At 42.8% G+C, this 23,159-nt stretch overlaps 1 protein-coding gene across 1 annotated transcript in view; it reads left to right on the plus strand.

Moving 5' to 3' along the window:
- Positions 1–5,470: 5,470 nt before the first annotated feature.
- The window catches only part of LOC309557601 (uromodulin-like), a gene marked incomplete at both ends in the record, with an annotated part of 56,044 nt that continues 38,355 nt past the window's right edge, over positions 5,471–23,159 (plus strand). The window contains 4 exons of the mRNA XM_082260394.1: positions 5,471–6,131; positions 17,408–17,563; positions 20,840–21,078; positions 21,822–21,944. Coding sequence (XP_082116520.1) covers positions 5,471–6,131; positions 17,408–17,563; positions 20,840–21,078; positions 21,822–21,944 — 1,179 coding nt within the window. The remainder of the gene's footprint in view (positions 6,132–17,407; positions 17,564–20,839; positions 21,079–21,821; positions 21,945–23,159) is intronic.

A 23,159-nucleotide genomic window follows, 5' to 3' on the forward strand; every position in this document is an offset into this window, starting at 1 on the left:
CATTAACCTCTCCCTCTCCAATAAAATTAACCCCTTCCCTGCCAGTGTCATTTTTACAGTAACAGTGCAGTCACTCGCCGATCGTTGGTGCAGAGGGAGAAAGTCAGGCGGGTTATGTAAACAGGCCGCCTGTCGTTCTCACCTGTGTAGAAACAGTGATCATACGGTTCTACTATATAGGACCGTTGATCATTGTTCCTACACTAGTAGCCACAGCCAATCACAGTAAAATGTATGCTCCTAGGGACACAGTTAACCCCTCCCTCCCCAATAAAGTTAACCCCTTCCCTGCCAGTGTCATTTTTACAGTAACAGTGCATATTTATAGCACTGATTACTGCAGTAATGTCACTGGTACCCCCAAAAGTGTCAAAAATGTCAGTCAAGGGTCCGATCTGTCCGCCGCAATGTCGCAGTCCCGCAAAAAAAATCGCAGATCGCCGCCATTACTCGTTTAAAAAAAAAAAAAAAAATGACAGAAATCTTTCCCTTAGATAGTAAACGCAATAACTTTTGCGCAAACCAATCAAAATACACTTATTGTGATTTTTTTTTACCAAACATATGTAGCATAAAACAAATTGGCCAAAAATTTAAAAAAAATTTGATTTTTACATTTTTTGGGGGGGAATTTCATATAAAAAAAATGTGAAAAATATTGTTATTTTTTCAAAATGTACGCTGTTTTTTTGTTTATAGTGCAAAAAGTAAAAATCACACAGGTGATCAAATACCACCAAAAGAAAGCTGATTGTGGGAAAAAAAGGACGTAAATTTCGTTTGGGTATGGCGTCGCACGATTGCGCAATTGTCAGTTAAAGTCGCACAGCGCCGAATCGCAAAAAGTGGCCTGGACGTAAGACAGCAAAATCCTCCGGTGGTAAAGTGGTTAACGACAATATCAGGAGCTCGATTGGCTTTGCACATAAGTGTTCCAAACTGACCATTTAGCAGGAAATTGTTGTATGCGACATTCAGAATATGCTAGTATTTTTTTCATATTCATAAGATTCCTTCGCCACTTGTATTACTTCCCCTACAGAGGGGATTTCGCTACCCTTTCATTTCCTGGCAATAATTAGTCTCGCCGCAGACAGGATGTGTTGGACCACTGTCCTATGTTGGGGCGGGTACCAGTCTATATCTATACCCAACAGAGCCTGTTCAACTCTCAATGTATTGAATATGCCTGTAACTCTTGTAATTATTCATGTTATTGAGGCCCAAAAGCCTTGCAAGGATACACAGGTCCACAGGACATGTAATAGTGTACCCACCTGTCCACACTGCCGCCAACACAAGTTGGAAGTGTTGCCGTAGAATTTAGCTAAGGCTGGCCATACACCATACAATTTTCTTATTCAATTTCCTTTAGATTTACCTTAAACTACGTAGTGCAAGGGCCTGCCTGACTGCATACAAATTGAAAGTGTTTAGGTTTGACCCTATATTACATGGTTTTGGTAAATCTAAAGGAAAGTTGAACAAGAAAATTGTATAGTGTATGGCCAGCCTAAGGTGTATGGGGTCCTGTACCATCTCAGGTGGATTTTTTGTAACCCCTCCCTGAAGTTGGAACACCTAGTCAGGGTGTGGTTCAGTTTAATGGCTCGCATCCATTGACCCTCTGTAAATACTTTCTGGAGATCACTTTCCCATTTTAACCACTTAAGCCCCGGAAGATTTTACCCCCTTCCTGCCCAGGGCCTATTTTGCGATTCAGGACTGCGTGATTTTAACGGACAATTGCGCGGTCGTGCGACGCTGTACCCAAATAGAATTGACGTCCTTTTTTTCCCCACAAACAGAGCTTTCTTTTGGTGGTATTTGATCATCTGTGCGATTTTTTGATCATGCGCTATAAACAAAAAAAGAGCGACAATTTTGCAAAAATAACAATATTTTTCAAATTTTTTTATATGAAATTCCCCCCCCAAAAAATGTAAAAATCAAAATGTTTTAACATTTTAGGCCAATTTGTTTTCTGCTACATATGTTTGGTAAAAAAAATTGCAAAAAGTGTATTTTGATTGGTTTGCGCAAAAGTTAACGTGTTTACTAACAAAGGGAAAGATTTTTGTCATTTTTGTTGTTTTTTTTTTTTTACGCGTAATGGTGGCGATCTGCGATTTTTTTTGCGGTACTGCGACATTGGGGTGGACAGATCGGACCCTTGACTGACATTTTTGACACTTTTGGGGGTATCAGTGACATTACTGCCGTAATCAGTGCTATACATATGCACGGTTACTGTGAAAATACACTGGCAGTGAAGGGGTTAACTTTTTTTGAGAGGGAGGGGCTGTGTGTGTCCCTAGGGGCGTGATTCTAACTGTGATTGGCTGTGGTTTGAGATGTATGAACAGTGATCAACGGTCCTACATAGTAGAACCGTATGATCACTGTTCCTACACAGGGGAGAATGACAGGCGGCTTGTTTACATTAGCCGCCTGCCTTTCTCCCTCTCCCCCGACGATCGCCGAGTGACCGGTGGACATCGGGTCCGCCGGTCACATGCGCGGGGGGGTCCGTGACCACTCGGGAGCGCGCTCGCTCCCTAGACCCTCACAGGCTAGCGATGTAGACCTACGTCACTTTGCCCAGGAGGGGCTGACCGCCGCAGTAAATAGTCGTGTGGCAGTCGGCAAGTGGTTAAGTGATGATTTTAAAGGACAGAAATTGGGAAGAAATCTCCCCAGCGAGGACACAGTAAACAATAAAAATCTAGTAAGAGAAACGATGTATAAAGAGCTTTAGGTGTCCTTCAAAAAGCCTTTGAAAATTGTAGGAAAATGATAAGAAAATTATAGAAAAAAACTGTCCTAATGAATGGCATGCCATATCTATGTGATATCAAGCTCCATTGGTTTTCCAGCATTTATTAGGCCGGTGTTTTATCAGGCATTGTCTGAGTCTGAATAATTCCAACAGGATCACATTATCTCATTATATTGTTTCTGTGCAATTCTATATTCTATAAATATTCTATTTTGTTTTTTTTGTTTTTTGCTTTTTTAAGGAACCCATAGTAGCTTATTTTAGTGCTTTGCAAATGTGTCTTTAAAATAGTTTTGCTTATTTTCTATTTATTTTCTATTTTTAAGTATTTTTCCTTGCTAGGTTTTTACTTCTACTCATCAGTTACTCCCAGGGATGTGGCTATTTTAATTATTTTGATTTATGGTTTATGGCTTAGGGATACATTTATGTGAATAAAGAAAGATACAGTATATATTTTTATTAAAAAAAAAAAAAAAAAACAAAACATCTTTTACATGGACTGATTTTGCCTTTTGGTGCTTGATAGCTTTTTAAAGGGACACCAAAAGCTCTTCATAGATTAATTCTCTTAGCATTATATTTTTGAGTCAAGTAGATGTTTCTAGTTTTGTGGGATTTTTTTTCCCTCTAAAGTTTTTTTTTTTTTTTTTTTTTAATAATTGTGAATTGGTTCTCCTGGGTTTTAGCAATACAACTCTGACAGAGGATCCAAGACTCCCTTACTGCGTGCAAAGCTTAACAAGAAGTTTTGATTGGATTTTCATGTGTTTTGTTTTGTGTATTCCAACAGGTCTCAGCGGAGTTGATGGATGGATGAGATGCGTCTCACAGTCAGGTATATTCCGACATTGTATATTTTAATCTATTTCTATCGTAAAAACTAAGTAAGCATTAAAATAAATGATACCCAGTAGAAAAGTCTACCACACACTGCATGACAGTTTGCTTGGATTTTAATTTTTTTTCCCGATGTATTAAAACCATGGGGTATGGAATTAAAATTCATGTAGGTCCAATCAACAAAATTGTCTTCCAGCAGAGGTCCGATTGGCATGTTTGTCCACGTATCACAGCCCCCCTCTTCTTTTATATCACAGTGCCGTTATTACATCAGTGTCCTCTAATCCTTCACAGTAGTGTCTTAACCCCCCCCCCCCACATCACTCTCCACCCTCCACACACACACACACAGCACTGTCCTCCACAGCAGTGTCCTCTGCCCTTTCACATCACCCCCCCCACAGCAGTGTCCTCTGCCCTTTCACATCACCCCCCCCCCACAGCAGTGTCCTCTGCCCTTTCACATCACCCCCCCCCACAGCAGTGTCCTCTGCCCTTTCACATCACCCCCCCCCCCCACAGCAGTGTCCTCTGCCCTTTCACATCACCCCCCCCCCCCACAGCAGTGTCCTCTGCCCTTTCACATCCCCCCCCCCACAGTAGTGTCCTCTGCCCCTCTCGCATCAACTCCCCCACAGCAGTATCATCTGCCCCTCTCAAATCACCTCAACAGTAGTGTCCTGCCCCTCTCACATCATACCCTCCCCTCCACAACAGTGTCCTCTGGCCCTCTCACAGAAAACCCTACAGTAATGTCCTCTATCCCCCCCCCCACCCACAGCAGTGTCCTCTGCCCCTCTCACATCACCCCCACTGTAGTGCCCTCTGCCCCTCTCATATCTCCCCCACCCCATTAGCAGTGGCCTCATCACCCCCACAGTAGTGTCCCCTTCCCCTCCCATATCACCCCCACGTAGTGTCCACTGCCCCTCGCACATCACCCCCACAGTAGTGTCCTCTTCCCCTCCCACATCACCCCCACAGTAGTGTCCTCTTTCTCTCCCACATCACCCCCACAGTAGTGTCCTCTGCCCCTCGCACATCACCTCCATAGTAGTGTCCTCTTTCCCTCTCACATCACCCCCCCATGGTAGTGTCCTCTACCCCTCTAACATCACCCTCCCCCCCCCTCACATCAGTGTCATCTGCCCCTCTCACATCACCCCCACTCCCTTTAGATTATTTTCTCAACAGCCCTGTCCCTCTACACCCCTCACAACATTACTTTCGTCCCCTTTACATCACCCCCTCAGTAGTCCTTTCTGCCCCTTCACATCAGCCTTCCATTTAATGAAGTTAAGCAAGCTCCGGGAGGCAGTGGAGGACAGAAAAGCCTGGTGCACTATGGTTCATGAGGTCACAAAGAGTCGAACATGACTAAACAACTGAACAACAACATCACCCCCCACAGTAGGGCTCACCGCACCTTTACATGCCCCCACACACACATAGTAGAGATCTCTCCCCCTTTACATCAACCCCCAGTAGTCCTTTCTGCCCCTTCACATCAGTCCTCCACACCCCCCCCCCACACACACACACACAGGTGTTGTGATCTTCCTCTTTACATCACCCCCCCTTCCCCAAAGCAGACCTATCTGTACGTTTACATCAAGCATCCCTGGCGTGGCCTGAGGCACGGTGGCAGCGGCTGCACATTGCTAGTGCTCCGCGGATGTAGCGGCTCCACAAGAGGACTTCAGCGGCCCTTTCAGCTCCAAATAATGGGCAGAGTGTACACAGTCCTGCCGACCGCACCATCCATCTGTCTCTGCCTCATTCGCCAGGAACATTTCGGACATTTTCAAAACCCAGTCAGCTCCTAAGAGTAATATGCTCTCTAACGAGATGGCGCCAGCTGCCCGGGAGGAAGATCTCAGTGAGGCTTTGTTTACTGCTTCCGAGAAGGGGGTAAGCAAAAACCCACCTGCAGACATCACAGATTTAAAGGCAGACATACTGGTATTAGAGGAACAATTTTCAACTATCGATCAAGCCGGTGCTCAAAGGGACAGGGCTATTGCACATTTAGAAAACGTGGTAACTACGCACTCTCAGCATTTCATAGATATTAATAAACACTTGGAAGATTTAGATAACAGAGGGATACGCAATAATCTTAGGGTTCGGGGTGTTCCTGAATCCGTTTCAGCGGATCAGATCCCATTTGCTCTTCAAAAGATTTTCAATACACTCTTAGAACGCCATGTGGATGCAACTATTGATTTTGTTCACGCACATAGAGCCCTAAGAGCCTGTGGCCCTGATTCTGGACCACCCAGGGATATAATCTGCAGTCTTCAAAGTTTTTCCCTGAAGGAAGATATCATGGCTAAGGCAAGACAGAAGAAAGCAATTTCTTTTAATGAAGCACCGATACAGATATTTCAAGATCTGTCGCAAATTACACTGAAAAATAGGAGAGCCCTACGCCCCTTACTCTATATCTTGCGTGAACGGGACCTGAAGTATCAGTGGCGTTTTCCTTTTACGCTTACTGTCACTGCCAGTGAGAAGCAACATACCTTTACGATCCCCTAATGATCTGAAAGATTTTTGTGAGGGGCTCCAGCTGCCATTCATTGATGTGCCAGACTGGTATCAGGAATATAGACTCTCTACACCACAACATACTCCTCCTCATTCACCTTTGGTGTCTCCAGAAAAGAGACAACATAAAAGGAGTAAAACCACCAAACAAATCTGCCCTGAGAAGACCACCTCAATGTCTCATAGAAATGTATCTAAATCTTATGAAAATCCCTGAGGACTCTATTACAATGACTCTTGCAAGCGGACCTGAACAAAATAACAGGGTGGGCAACTACATGGCAGATGAGGTTTAATGTTGAAAAATGTAAAGTAATGCAACTGGGGGCCAGAAACCTGAAAGCAAGCTACTCACTAGGGGGGGAACCTCTGGGGGAGTCTAGGATGGAAAAGGACCTGGGGGTACTGGTAGACAACAGGCTTGGCAGTGGCATGCAATGCCAAGCCGCTGCAAGCAAAGCCAACAGAATACTGGGATACATAAAAAGGGGATTCACTCCAGAAATAAAGAGATTATTCTCCCGCTCTACAAGACTCTGGTCCGGCCACATCTGGAGTATGCTGTCCAGTTCTGGGCACCGGTCCTCAGGAAGGATGTGCTGGAACTGGAGAGAGTCCAGAGAAGGGCAACAAAAATAATTAGGGGAATGGAGGACATCAGCTATGAGGAAAGACTACAATCACTGAACTTATTCTCTCTGGAGAAGAGACGATTGAGGGGGGATATGATATCAATGTACAAATATTGTACTGGTGACCCTAGCATAAGGAACAAACTATTCAGAGAAAGGAGATACAATAAGACACGTGGCCACTCACTAAAACTAGAGGAAAGGCGGTTTAACCTTAAAGTGCGTAAGGGGTTCTTCACTGTAAGAGCGGTAAGGATGTGGAATTCTCTTCCACAAGCAGTCGTATCAGCAGGGAGCATTGAAAGTTTCAAAAAACTTAGATGGGCACCTTAAAGACCACAACATACAGGGGTACACAATGCACAACATGCAGGGGTACAAAATGTACAACATACAGGGGTATACAATGTACAACATACAGGGGTATACAATGTACAACATACAGGGGTATACAATGTACAACATACAGGGGTATACAATGTACAACATACAGGGGTATACAATGTACGGTTAACAGCAAACACACACACACATCATAGGTTGAACTGGATGGACTGATGTCTTTTTTCAACCTCACTAACTATGTAACTATTACAATCATTCTCAATGTCTTATTATTACATGAGACTTTCGTTTTCTGAGAATCGCATGAAGACCATATATTACATTGACTGGTTTCCTGACTGGCCAGATTTTCTTACTGGTGCAGTCCTCCCAGTCCCTTTTATAGGGGACATGATTTATTTGTTTTATGTTGTTTAGTTTTCCCCCCATCAGAAATAGTTTTTCACCTTTTTCCCCCCTTTTTTTTTTTTTTTTTTTTTTTCTTAGACACCTTATGGATAGGCTGCTGGTTGTTTCTGCAATATTTTTATTTTGATTAATGAAGCTATACTTTATAGGCAGATCGCAGCTTTCTAGTCTATCCGTGAGGTGACACCCCCTTTTTTATTTATTTTTATTTTTATTTTGGGTGTGCAGAACTATCGGCTATGGCATATATGATGTACATGACCTGTTTTTTTTTTTTTTTTTTTTCAGGGTTCTCTTTCTTTTTGAATTTTGTCTAAATGGTTCCGTACACCCAGGTTTAAAATATTGCCCAAATCTTTTTCAAATGCCGTGAAGTTAAATCCTGCACTGTTAGTGCTATTAGTACTACTAGGGCCGTATTACCACTTGTTCATTTTTATTTTTCTCTTTTTGCCTTTGACACACAAATTAATTGGTCTTTATTATTTTTTGTACTTTGGTTATTTTATTACCATAGTCACGCGGAGTGCAGCCGCCGCTATTGTGCCCCTCCTACTGACTCCTACAGGGTGCCCTCTCCCACTTCATAAAGGCAGAAGACGGCCCCCATTTTGTTCCTCCACCCCAGTATTCTGGGACGGTTGGTTTATCTCATAGTACTTCTCTACTACTGTTTGGGATACCTTTCCCACCATTTTTCTTTTTCGTTTTATACTTGATTTTTATACATAGTTCTGTCTCTTTTTGCTTTGATATATTATCTAGTCTGAGACTACATTGGTATTGACATAATGAACGGGGCCTATAACACCATGAGAGTAAAACGACATAGTGTTTTGAAAATAACGCGTTTTAACTATGGCTTATAAACAAGCAGGTTTAAATGCAACTGTACTTTCTCAAAATATCCAAGGCTTAAACATCCCCCAATAAATGGGTTTCATTATTTAGGGAATTGAGGAAAGCCAGACCACACTTTGTGTTTTTGCAGGAAACGCATTTTAAGTCCAATCAGATTCCTAAATTATGTCCTTCATACTTTACAGAGGCCTTCCATGCTACCAATCCTATTGCTAAAACCAAAGGGGTCTCAATTTTGATTAGTAAACTTGCTGCGTTCCAGACCGAAACCCACCTGGCGGACCCAGAGGGACGATATGTTTTTGCCAGGGGTACATATGCAGGAGTTCCCACTACGTTGGCAAATGTGTGCTTACCTAATCATTCACACATTTCTTTTTTTCAGAAAATGATATACCGCCTTTCTGGCTTTGCCAAAGGCAGGATCATATTAGGGGGCGACTTCAATATCCCACTTCAACCAATACAAGACACTTCTGACGGTAGATCGTGCATAAGATACAGGACTCTCAAACGCATTAAACAGTTGCTGCAATCTCTCATGCTGATCGACACATGGCGAGCTTTGAATCCAGATGGTAGGGATTTTACACATTATTCAGCACTCCATAATACCTAAGCCTGACCAATGTTGTGTCAACGTCCATAGGCACACAAGTGTTATCTGATCATGCACCAGTTTTTCTTACCATACAGACCCGCCATGTACCATCAGCTTTTAATTGGAGACTGAATGCCAACCTACTGATCGATCCCATATCACGTGCGAATATTGCGACACACATTCAAGAATATTTCCTCTGAAACGATACTCCTGATGTGACGCCAATGACACTGTGGGAAGCCCACAAAAGTGTCATACGTGGCGAACTAATAAAAATGGGGGCCCAATGTAAAAAGGAGAGGGAAAAGGTTATATATAACCTTACGTCAGCTATTTTTGATCTGGAAAATTCTCACAAAGAATCCCTTTCCTGACATTCTGCTGCTTTATTACTGGACAAACGTAGGGAGTTGCAACAGCTCTTGGATTTTCAGGCCAAACGTGTGTTGTTCCTCCGTAGAGGAGTGTACTATGAACACGGAGATAGGAGTGGCAGGTTTTTGGCTAGGGCGTTAAGATCTCTTCAATCCTCTAAGCATATTGCAGGCATTGTGTCCAAATCAGGTAATTTAGAAATTTTGACGGACAAAATAGCGGAGCAATTTCACAGCTTCTATTCTGCTTTATATAACATTTCTCCGCAACATAGGCCTTTGGGCATACAAGACGATCGAGCCTCCATAATTAAATCATACCTTACTCAGAGCCAACTCCCAGAACTCTCTGCCTTGGATATCCAACAATTGGAATGACCTATCTCTGAATCTGAGATAGCCTTGGCTATTAAAGATCTTAAACCCAACAAAAGCCCAGGCCCAGACGGTTATACTTCACACTACTATAAATTATTTCAGGACCTGTTGCAACCCCCTTTAACTAAGGCGCTTAATTCATTAACAGACCCGACTAATTCATCCCAGACTTTTTTAGAGGCCCATATTGCTGTTATACCTAAGCCAGACAAATCAACTACAGATTGTGCCAACTACAGACCAATATCCCTGTTGAATTTAAACGTAAAACTTCTCACGGGAATAATAGCCAATAGATTGAAGCACTTACTTGGTAAACTTATTTCACTAGATCAGGTTGGCTTTATGCCTGGTCGAGAAGCAAAGGATAATGTGATCAAGACCCTGAACCTGATACACTATACACACCAGCGAAAGATCGAAGGCCTTCTCCTCTCGACTGATGCAGAGAAGGCCTTCGATCGAGTAGCTTGGGACTTTTTGATGGCTACATGTATACATGTGGGATTTCCACCTAGTATACGGGGTTGGATGGCCTCACTATATAGGTGTCCCACAGCTACTATTAAGGTTAACCATCTTTTCTCGGAACCAGTGAAGATATCCAATGGGACACGGCAAGGCTGTCCGTTGTCCCCGTTGTTATTCATATTGACTCTTGAACCGTTTTTACAAACAATTAGAATTAATAGCTCTATTTCTGGACTAGAGGTAGCTGGGTCGACCTATAAAATCGCAGCTTACACTGACGACTTACTTTTTTTCATCACTCCAAATCTAATGAAAGCTTTTGAGCTTTTCGGATACGTGTCTAACTTTCTAATTAATTATACAAAATCCGAAGCCTTGAATCTAACAGTTCCTTTTGACCAACTTGCTTTAGTTAAGACCAAAAGCCCATTCCGTTGGGAAACATCTGCTTTAAAATATCTGGGCGTTTGAATCACACCACATTTAGATTACCTATTTACGAAAAACTTCATTCCCTTTTTGAAGAAAATTACAGCTGATCTGACCCTCTGGAATAGGAAATTTTTCTCATGGTTCGGTAGAGCAGCTATCCTTAAAATGGTTATACTTCCGAGATTGCTGTATCTTTTTCACACATTACTGATAAGAATCCCTAATAGCTTTTTCAAACACTTGAGGTCTACCCAGCTACGTTTTGTATGGGCTCAAAAGCAACCGAGAATACGATACAGTTTAATAACCAGACGCAAAAGTTTGGGGGGAATGGGCTTACCTAATTTTCGACAGTATTATTTAGTGTCTCATTTAACCAGGATTATTGCCTGGCATTGTCATGCACCCAACAAGGCCTGGATAGACCTAGAATCTAAGGTGGGGGGGGGGTTATCATCCTTAGGTTACTAACTGTAACGCTCCTGCGTTTTTATATGGTGTGGATTTTCAGCTGCAGAAATAGTTCCACGTCAGTTGTCATGTAAGAGATATGCTGAGATACCATTCCCAACCTCAATGACTCATCATGTGTGGAAGGTCTTATTTCAGCCAGTAAATACACACAATTAGCAAGCTGGTTCTTAGAGTGACTTTATATATGTGATAACACAATGATGAAGGTTTGAGGGATAGGTTGAGTGGAGGTGGTAGGTGATAGACACTTGAAGGTGAGACAGTAGCAGATGGATGCAGGAAGGTTTAGCAATGTTGTATGATAGCAGATGATAGAATAGCAGGTGGACATACAAAAGAGATCAACCCAGTGCAGAAAAGTAGCAGTAGTCTCAAGAGCTAGCAATCTAGTTTATGCAGATGTGATAAACAGTCTCTACTATGCAGAGCTAGATAGTGTAAGCTTAGTATAAGTTTATAGAGAATTCCCCTGCGGGGTACTTAGCACTATTAGCGATACAGCCGAAGGGTGGTTCAGGAGAGGCGGATGATCCAGTAGCGGGATACAGGGATCAGCGCAGCGAGGTTCCGTCAGCGAAGTAAGCTTGCAAGCATGGAAGCTTCAAGCAAGGTTAGCATCCAGATAAGGGTGTTTGAACGAACACATGTGAGTGAGAACCGATGCCTTAAAAAGCCATCTAGTCCGGCGCTGAGTGATGACAGCTCCAGTCTTAAAGGTGTATGCGCACCTTTCCAAAAGTAAATGGTAGGGCGCATACACTTGTGGAAAGTGTAATTTAGGGTACCAAAGGTACCGGAACATTACACTAACTTGGATTCCCTGGTCTTCCTGTCCTTTTGGAATAAAAACCCATCCTTTAATCAACACTACGCTTAAGATTTTTCACAATTTGGAAACAACACATCATACCTTTAGCACTCCTGGCCCATTTACTCCTGTGGCATATAATCCAGATTTCCCACCGGGTATGATGGCCTCTTGGATCACTGAACTGGACAGTAAATACACCTTGGGGACTCATTTTTTTCATAATGGTGACTTTCTTCCTTACGATGCTATAGACCCTTATGAGAGGGGGATTTCTCTTTCTTATTGGTCATATAGACAACTACACCACTATCTTACAGATAGCTCGCGGAAACCTGCTTGTTCTAGACAATTGACTAACTTTGAACGTATTTGCTTAGATCAGAAACCCTATCAGAAAGCTACCTCTTCCTCCTATTCATTACTGTTGACTGACATACAGATGCCATTAGATATCCACAAGACTAAATGGGAAACTGCATTGAATATTTCTATATCAGACCAACAATGGTCCAATGCCTGTACTCTAGCGCATAAATGCTCTATTAGCACACGCTTTCAGGAAACTGCTTACAGGCTTCTTATACATTGGTACCTCACACCTGATAGACTACACAGTTGGTTCCCCCAGGTTGCTGATGTGTGCTGGAGATGTGGCCAATCTCCGGGCACGTTAGCGCATATCTGGTGGTACTGTCCACAGAATGCAAATTTTTGGTCTCAAGTTTGTGCCTTGACCCATGAGATTACGGTTACCTCTCTATCTCTTACTCCTGAGTGTTGCTTGCTACACATTACTGATCTACAAACACACTCTTATAAAAAAATTATTGGTACGTTTTTTTCTCAATGCAGCCAAATCCCTAATCCCTAGATATTGGAAATCGACACACCTGCCGACAGTTAAGGAATGGCTATTAGCCATGAATATATTATACAATATGGAGGAATTAAGTGCAGTGGCTTCTGATAGGCTTTCAGATTTACATAAAAGGTGGTCTGCTTGGCATGCTTTTCGTTACTCTTCCAGATATGAAAATCTTTTTAACTCTCCTGGTGTTCTTGGCCCAGATTTTATAGGTGATTAAAATAATACGCCTAAGCCTCTTTAGATAGGGGCCTCTTGTTCTACATTTAGGGGCCGGCTCTCTATTTAACCTAGCTGAGGTCTCTTAGGCTATACACAAGACAACCCCGCTTGGACTTCAGAACTTATGTACAATGATATACTTTTTATTTAATTATTATAGCTGACCTCATTCTTTTTTCTTATTCTTTTCATTTAACACTACTCTCTGAATGTTTCTCTTGTATTATTTTTTTTTTTTTTAATAGACCTAAATTTCGTTGGATACATAAAGAATTGTTCCATGCATTATATATAAATGTAATTAGTGTTTTGTTAAATGTTCTTTTTTATAATTACGCCCACAATCGGTGAAGGCCTTGAATGCCTCTGTTTAATAATAGAGGTAATAAGGACTCTAGATATATGTACTTACTTTTCTATGACAGTGGATATATTTATACAGCAGTTTGTTTACTTAATATTAAACATTAATATATGATACATATTACATTTTTTTTTTTTTTTTTTTGTGCCATGTCCTGTTGTCCCTCTCGCGATTCCCCCTTTCTTATGGCGATAAATGAAATCTCGAATTTGTAGGAATTAATAGGATTCTTCCTTTTGTTCCCCCCTTTTCCCTTTTTTTTTTTCTCTCTGTTTAACCATACACTGTGTAAGCTGGGGAACAGGTAGCAGGTGCAAAGCTCCCTGGGATGAGCAGTCTTTCAGGCACAGATACCCAAATCCAGTGAGATAGTGAAAAACAGTGCGGTGTTTATTGGTGCTATATACAAGTTTATAAACAGGTGCTGTACAGTGCTTTAAGGAAAACAAGCAGGAATAATAATAATAAACAAAAAAGCCTAGCCGTGTCCCGGCGCTTACTACACACATTGCAGTCCCTAACTAACACAGACTGAGAAAGCCTACAGCTTGCCAGCTTCCAAAGACACACACTGACAGTGTTACCAACCTTCTGCTCTCCTAGACAAACGTTGTCTGTGTTCCCAGGCTGAGAGAGAGACTTGCTGTCTGTCTCAGGTGAGTTTAAATCGGCCTGGGAAAAAGTACCAAGATCCGAACTGGATCATGGATCAGCGATCCCTAAAGGTATACGAGAGATGCCTGGGTGATGTATAAACCCCGAACAGGACTTTTCCTGTCTCTCTCTGGGACGCTCTGCTACAGCTGTATAAGACATAAAGTAAAGGTTTGATTAATGTATTTAAAAACCCGATTCCAAAAAAGTTGGGACACTGTACAAATTGTAAATAAAAACAGAATGCAATGATGTGGAAGTTTCAAATTTCAATATTTTATTCAGAATACAACATAGATGACATATCAAATGTTTAAACTGAGAAAATGTATCATTTTAAGGGGAAAATAAGTTGATTTTAAATTTCATGGCATCAACACATCTCAAAAAAGTTGGGACAAGGCCATGTTTACCACTGTGTGGCCTCCCCTCTTCTTTTTATAACAGTCTGCGAATGTCTGGGGACTGAGGAGAAGTTGCTGAAGTTTATGAATAGGAATGTTGTCCCATTCTTGTCTAATACAGGCTTCTAGTTGCTCAACTGTCTCAGGTCTTCTTTGTCCCATCTTCCTCTTTATGATGTGCCAAATGTTTTCTATGGGTGAAAGATCTGGACTGCAGGCTGGCCATTTCAGTACCCGGATCCTTCTTCTACGCAGCCATGATGTTGTAATTGATGCAGTATGTGGTCTGGCATTGTCATGTTGGAAAATTCAAGGTCTTCCCTGAAAGAGAAGACGTCTGGATGGGAGCATATGTTGTTCTAGAACTTGGATATACCTTTCAGCATTGATGGTGCCTTTCCAGATGTGTAAGCTGCCCATGTCACACAAATTCATGGAACCCCATACCATCAGAGATGCCGGCTTCTGAACTGAGCGCTGATAACAACTTGGGTTGTCCTTGTCCTCTTTAGTCCGGATGACATGGCGTCCCAGCTTTCCAAAAAGAACTTCAAATTTTCATTCGTCTGACCACAGAACAGTTTTCCACTTTTCCACAGTCCATTATAAATGAGCCTTGGACCAGAGAAAACGCCTGCAATTCTGGATCATGTTTAGATATGGCTTCTTTTTTGGCCTATAGAGTTTTAGCCGGCAACGGCGAATGGCACGGTGGATTGTGTTCACCGACAAAGTTTTCTGGAAGTATTCCTGAGCCCATGTTGTGATTTTCATTACAGTAGCATTCCTGTATGTGAGGCAGTGCCGTCTAAGGGCCCGAAGATCACCGCCATCCAGTATGGTTTTCCGGCCTTGACCCTTACACACAGAGATTGTTCCAGATTCTCTGAATCTTTGGATGATATTATGCACTGTAGATGATGATAACTTCAAACTCTTTGCAATTTTACTCTGAGAAACTCCTTTCTGATATTGCTCCACTATTTTTTGCCGCAGCATTGGGGGAATTGGTGATCCTCTGCCCATCCTGACTTCTGAGAGACACTGGCACTCTGAGAGGCTCTTTTCATACCCAATTATGTTGCCAATTGACCTAATAAGTTGCAAATTGGTCCTCCAGCTGTTCCTTATATGTAAATTTAACTTTTACGGCCTCTTATTGCTACCTGTCCCAACTTTTTTGGAATGTGTAGCTCTCATGAAATCCAAAATGAGCCAATATTTGGCATGACATTTCAAAATGTCTCACTTTCAACATTTGATATCTTATCTATATTATATTGTAAATAAAATATAAGTTTATGAGATTTGTAAATGAGTCCATTCCTTTTTAACTCACAGTTTGTACAGTGTCCCAACTTTTTTGGAATTGGGTTTGTATATATATATATATTTTATATATATTGTTATATTTTATATCCAATTTTGCAATCTCTGATTTATGACCCGAGTATGTCCAATTTCTAATTTCTTGATTTTGTTTCATCTGTACTATGTTCATGACGCATTTTTCAATAAAATATTTCTTTATGTGAAAAAAAAAAATCAAGCATCCCCCGCTCCCTCATCTTTCAGTGCCAGCCCAGGCACCCAGATTCTGTCCTCTCAGTGCATGCTGCTACATCTCCAACACCAATGTTATCTGCCTCTTCTATTTCTTCCCCTATTCTCCTTTCCTAGTCTCTCTCTCTCTCTATGTTTATGTTATTCTGGAGTTCCACTTCTATTGTTTAAATCAGGGATCGCTTAATGGAGGACTGTGGTCCAGATCTGGACCGAGTCACTGCCCCATCCGGACCCGCAGTCATGCCATTTAGGAGCCGTTTCCTTCCCTCAGACTCTGCCACTGTCATTATCTCTACAGGATGGAAAGTGGGAGGTGGGGCAGATCGAGAGAAATAGCTACAATAGCACTGCATGGAGGGCAGGAGTAGGAGCTGCCAAAGTTAACTGAGAGCTGGTGATTGGTTGCTAGGACCATTCTGTCTCTTAGCAACTAGCCATCTGATAGTTAATAAGCAAAGTTTTGTTGTTCAGCTCCTGTTCCTGCTCTCCATGCAATGCTCGTGTACCTCTCTCTCTCTCTCTATCTGTCCCATCTCCCACTTTCCATCCTGCAGAGATAAAAACATCAGAAGAGCCTGGGGGGAAGGAAGCAGCTCCTAAATGGCGTGACTGCTGAACCGGATGGGGCAGTGACTCGGTCCGGATCTGGACCACTGTCTCCCATTTAGTGATCCTTGATTTACATTATTTTAGAAGTGGAATTTCAGAATAAAATAAACAGAGAGAGAGACCAGGGCTGGAAGAATAGGGGAAGAAATTTAAAGAGAGGCAGATGACAGTGTTGTATGAGATGTAGCAGCAGAATAGAATCTGGGTGCCTTTAAGAGACACTGTCTCCTTGCCCATTAATGGCAAATTTAATTTTCAAAGATGCCCCCTGACCCACTGATATGCACCTTGCAAAAATCCTCTTGTCTGCCACAGCTGGAGGTTATACCCCTTGATTCCAGGCATGGAGAAGCATGTGACCATCTCTCACGTGACAGTGCTTGGGTTTTGGCTGACTGAGGTGGTATTTGACTAGTACAGAAGCATTTTGGCTATAAGTAGACCCTCTGTAATTTGAGAACTCCATCCCATGTGACAGTGATCAGTATCAAATCGCTATGCTTGAGTACTGCCACATGACGGAGGGAGTAGCACCACTGTTCCTCCTAATGTTTGACACCAGCCAAATTTCTTATGTTGGCTACAATGGAAGAAAGAGCTGTCAGGTGAGTATATATGGCTCAGGGCTCTCGGGAGGTTGGTGAACATAATAGGACTGTCTTGATGCTTGAGTTTTCAAGGGACAGGGAGGGACTCAGCATACCGGCACCCACATAAATCACATTTTAGTTAATCTGGCACATGTATGTTTGTTTCCCCAGAGTCTTCATCCTTGACCTATGCGGTGGACACCACTGGATCCATGTATGATGATTTCATGGAGCTGAAGAAAGTGAACAGATGGCTTCTTGATCGTGTGGATGCCAAATTTCCATGCGGTGTCCGGCAGTATACCATGGTGGAGTTTAATGATCCGAGTATGTCTTTGTTTTTCATCAAAACCAGCATCATTAGACATTATTAAAGAGTTTTGAAGAGTTAAAAAACTCTAAAGTACTTTTTAAACTTTAAAAATGATGGACTTACCACAGAAATCTCTTTTGCAAAGCAACAATTCCTTATCCCCCCACTCAAACACACACACACAAAGCTCATCACTGGTATTTCATTGGCACACATGTTATAATTGTGCCGGTCAAATTCTTTATCTGTTAGAAAGTTCACAGCATAATATGCTAACCATCCATCTGGCCTCTCTTCCCATCCAATGCCAAGTATTCACCTCTCCACTCACGCAAGCTCCAAATTATTGGCCAGAACCATCATCACTACTGCTGAGGTCACCGCCACATATGGATTAAAGCCATCAAAGCCTCCGAACTTCCTGTTCACTGTCGTTTTATAAATGCCTGGCCCATAATGCTTACACTATTAGTGGCTCACCTCTCCCAATGAGAGAAAAAAATGTTTTGTGGGGTAGGTCCCTCGCAAGAAATTATCAGTAATACTTGCCTGGACCATTATTGAGAGCTAAATTGTGATTGACCAGTGCAGGGTGTGCTGCTTTAGAGGAACTATTTGGAGCCCCCGGGGGGCGTGCAGAGCAGCGATCGGTGATGCGGCGTGTCAGTCTGACTCACCGCATCTCCGATCCGAGACGTAGGCTCTTTACCATGTGACCAGTCGTGTCCAATCATGGCTGGTCACATAGTAAACAGGAAGAGCCGTTGATCGGCTTTCCTCAGTACGTGCCTGACAGGCACGAGTAAAGGAGCGCCGATCAACGGCTCCCCTGACAGGGGGGGTTGGCACTGGTAATCAGATCATTGATTACCAGTGCAGACCCTCGGCGGGGGGGGTGCCACTAGAACCACCAGGGAGATGCCCACCCATGACCCCAGGGATGCCCACCCATGACCCCAGGGATGCCAGCTATGGCCACCAGGGATGGCAATCAGGGCTCAGGGAGCCCTCCAGTTCCCTCCACATCAGTGCTGCCCACCAGTGCCGATCATTGCCATCTATCAGTGCCGCCCACCAGTGCCAATTATTGCCCACCAGTGCCGCCTATCAGTGCCCATTAGTGCCCATCAGTGCCAATCAGTGCCGCCTATCAGTGCCCACCAGTGCCACCTATCAGTGCCCATTAGTGCCCATCAGTGCTGCCTATCAGTGCCCATCAGTGCCACCTATCAGTGCCCATCAATGCCACCTATCAGTGCCCAGCAATGCTGCATATCAGTGCTACATATCAGTGCAACATATCAGTGCCCATCAGTTCCGCCTATGAGTGCCGCATATCAGTGCCGCATATCCGTGCCACCCCATCAGTGCCTCCTCATCAGTGCCTGTCAGTGCAGCCTCATCAGTGCTCATCAGTGCAGGAAAAAACATATTTATTTACAAAATTGTATAACATAAACAAAAAAACGTTTTTTTTTTTCAAACTTTTCGGTCTTTTTTTAATTTGTTTAGCAAAAAAACCTTGCGGTGATCAAATAGCACCAAAAGAAAGCTCTATTTGTGGGGGGAAAATGACATAAATTTGGTTTCAGTACAGTGTTGCATGACCGCGCAATTGTCATTCAAAATGCAACAGCGCTAAAAGCTGAAAATTGGCCTGAGCAGGAAGGGGGTGAAAGTCTCCGGTATTGAAGTGGTTAAATTTAATGGCATCCCAGTCTTAGTCCGTATGGTTCAATATTGAGTTGGCCCACCCTTTGCAGCTATAACAGCTTCAACTCTTCTGGGAAGGCTGGCTACAAGGTTTAGGAGTGTGTCTATGGGAATGTTTCACCATTCTTCCAGAAGCGCATTTGTGAGGTCCGGCACTGATGTTGGGCGGGATCGCCTGGCTCGCAGTCTGCACTCTAATTCATGCCAAAGGTGTTCTATTGGGTTGAGGTCAGGACTCTGTGCAGGCTATTTAGGTTCTTCCACCCTAAACTCGCTCATCCATGTCTTTATGGACCTTGCTTTGTGCACTGGTCCAAATCATTTGGTGGAGGGGGGGGGGGGGTTATGGTGTGGGGGTGTTTTTCAGGGGTGGGGCTTGGCCCCTTAGTTCCAGTGAAGGGAACTCTTAAGACGTCAGCATACAAAGACATTCTTGACAATTTCATGCTCCCAACTTTGTGGGAACAGTTTGGGGATGGCCCCTTCCTGTTCCAACATGACTGCACACCAGTGCACAAAGCAAGGTCCATAAAGACATGGATGAGCGAGTTTGTGGTGGAGAAACTTGACTCGCCTGCACAGAGTCCTGACCTCAACCCGATAGAACACATTTGAGATGAAATAGAGCAGAGGCTCATTGGTTCAGACACAGCAGAAGGAGACATTGGCACTATCAATCACAGCCAGAGATGGAGTGGGGGGCAGGGCCATGTCCCGCTTTCTGTGTCAATAGATGGAGACAGCGAGGTTCGGGAGTGAACCTGCATTATTGCCCCCGATACAGAGTCATCACTTTAGCTGCAGCAATGATCGAGATTTTTTTTTTTTTGAGCCTACAAAGTAAGAGTTTTCCAAGCAGCCATATAACTGCTTGACCACTTTTACAGGCGGTAGAAGGGGGTCCCTCCCCTCCACCTGCTGCCTTTTCCAGGCTCTCCTGTCCCAGATGGTGGACTGGTAACGATGTGACCAGTCAAATCTAATATCCAAGACAGAGTAAAAGTCATTTCCATTGTTCCTCCCACTCTGTGATATCAGCAGCTGGAAACTATGAGGATTTTGTCACTTCTAGTTTAGGTTTCCCATCCACATATAAGAGTGAGAGCAATCATTCTAGTGCCAGACCCCCTGTGTAGCTCTAATCTGGTAACCTATAAAGGCTTTTAAAGCGTGATTTGTAGGTACCATAGTTTGGCGTCATTCCACGGGCGTACACAATTTTAAAGCTTGACATTTTTATTTACCTGGCTATTTATTTACTTGGCAGAACATCATCTTTTATTTTACCACAATTTAATATTGTGTTTCTGAATATTAACATTAATTACAGTGTATTTTTTCTGAAAATTTGCGTTTACAAAACTGCTGCTCAAATATCGTGAAACATAACTAATTGTAACAACAATATTATATGTGGGGGTTCCAAGTAATCTTTTAGCAAAAAAGATACTCTTTTACATGTAGGAGAGAAAATTCAGAACTGGCCTGGCCTGGAATGGAAGGGGTTAAAAGATGTGATCACATGGTGTGCTAGTGTTACAATTTGCATCATCTAGTGTTTTTTTCTTATATCTCAGGTGTTGGACCCGTCAGGTACACAAATTCGAAGGAAACATTTGATGATTACTTTACCAATCTGACAGCCACAGGCGGAGGAGACTGTCCGGAATTGTCAGTAAGAGGAATACAGCAGGCTCTCCTAAACTCCCCCCGCCAATCATTCATCCTCGTATTAACAGATGCTTCAGCTAAAGATTATTCAAACACAGCGTTGGTGAATGAAGTCTTTTCACTGTTAAGGACCAAACAGTCCCAGGTATGGAACCACTTTCTTAAAGTTGATCAGACCACATACATTCTAATTAACAATGTATTTAGGTGACATCATACCAGAGATAACGTTTGCCTGATCTGTGATAGACAGAGCAAATATGGTGTTAGAGAAACAGTATTGTTCAATTAACTAACTATGTTTGTAAATTGAACATTCAGGAAACAAAAATACTCAAAGGGTAGCCCGTTCACACTGGGGCGACCTGTCAGGTGACCTGGTCACCTGACAGGTCGCTGTAGGTCACCTGCCATAGAGAAGCTGTGGACCAGTTCTAATAGGAGCGACACAAGTCGCTCCGACTTAGAAAAAGGATCCGGAACTTCTTTGGGGCGACCCGGAGCAACTTGCATTGACTTCAATGATATGAAGTCCGTGCCAGCCACCTCAATCTAGGGAACCTTCCATGTAGACGTGTTAGCTGACCCGTTTAGGCTCAGCTGTGCGTCATCTAGAAGAGGGGAGATGTAACATAAAGGGTAGGGTAGCTTTGCCTTAGCGAGATATGAAGTGATCTGTAGAAATAGTATAATTGTAGATGTAGTGTCATTTTGGGTTATTAAGAATTGTAGTATTCAGTACTTAGTCATACACATATGTCCTTTTATTAGCATTTGAAAAGGACAGAACTGGCCTCTGGGATGGAGGTGACACCTGGGTGCCGATTAACCTGACACCTGGTGTCAGCCATTTATTACTATCTATGTTGTGTTTTCTTCTCACTGTAGGTGGTTTTCCTCATCACTGGAATGTGTGGAACTTATTTTGATCCTGGTTATACTATATACAGAGATATCGCCACTTTCAGCTTCGGACACGTGTTTAATATTCCACTTTCAGATCTGAATAAAGTAAGTCATTTTAATGTTATGTTTTTTTTTTTTGTCAGAACACAACAAATCAATGAGTTTTATTATAGCGGTAGTAAAACTCTGCTTTTTATCTTGTACCTGTAGTTACAGTGAATATCTCCTAAACACACCGTTTAGGAGATATTGACATGTGTAGTTGCCAGTGACGTCACCGCCGCATGTGCACTGTGCTCACAATAGACGGCATGCTGTCCTTTTACAGAGCTGTGCCACATCCCATGGCTCCCGCACGCAAGCACGGGAGTGACGTCATCGCGGCTTGGTCATGCAAACGACCCGAACCCGGACGGAAGACCGGGGGGGGGGGGTGGTAAGATGGAATCCCTGCCGGCGTGCCACTGGAAGTATCTGTTTTTTAATTTTTTTGTTTCTTCTTCCGATAAAGATTTTTATTGGCAGCATTCAAATGTAACAAAATTATAAGACAGAACAATGGCAAGATTTGAACATAGACATATGACATTTGGCATATTGTTGGCATAATGGCACTTATATTTTCCTCTTAAGGGCCTCCTAAAATAGCCATTCCATATACTGTAGCTCAATTGAAATAAATAGGTCTGGTGCCCATTTGGTGGCCCATGAGCACCTGGTGCATTGCCCGTGCCATGTCCTAATGGATATACATATTGGTAAACTCCAAAAAATATGAACTGTATAGGCACGTATGTATAAAATTAACAATTTTATTGATTTACATTAAAATAGTTTGTATACAGTTTTACAATAGAGTAACACTATTTTCCTATTAAACCTAGGGTAGGTCGCGGACTAAATGTAAATCCCCCTAGAGAGTGATTGCATATATGACACCTTGTGCATAGAACTAATACATCAAAATTCACATATCCCCAGAAATTGGGGTTTTCACTTGTCCTCGATAGACCTCATGAGTGCCGCTCTACATGTTTTGCGACCTGGTCGCTTCTTCAGGAGCTTTAACAGTTTTCAAATAAAATGTCATGATCAAAGCACTCTCCCCCACTCATCTGATAGGGACCCCCCCCCCCCTCAATACGGTCGTAGTAGGCTCACTGGTCAAAATAGCATATATGAAACCTTGTGCGTAAAACAAATACATCAAAATTCCCATATGCCAAAGACATTGGGGTTTTTACTTGTCCTTTATAAACCTCATGATTATCTAGGGGCAAGGGCAGACTTGGAGACCTTTCCAACTGAGCATCCACTGGG

The sequence above is a fragment of the Pelophylax lessonae genome, assembly GCF_965119305.1.
Source record: "Pelophylax lessonae genome assembly, chromosome: 6".
In the NCBI taxonomy this organism is placed as follows: Eukaryota; Metazoa; Chordata; class Amphibia; order Anura; family Ranidae; genus Pelophylax; species Pelophylax lessonae.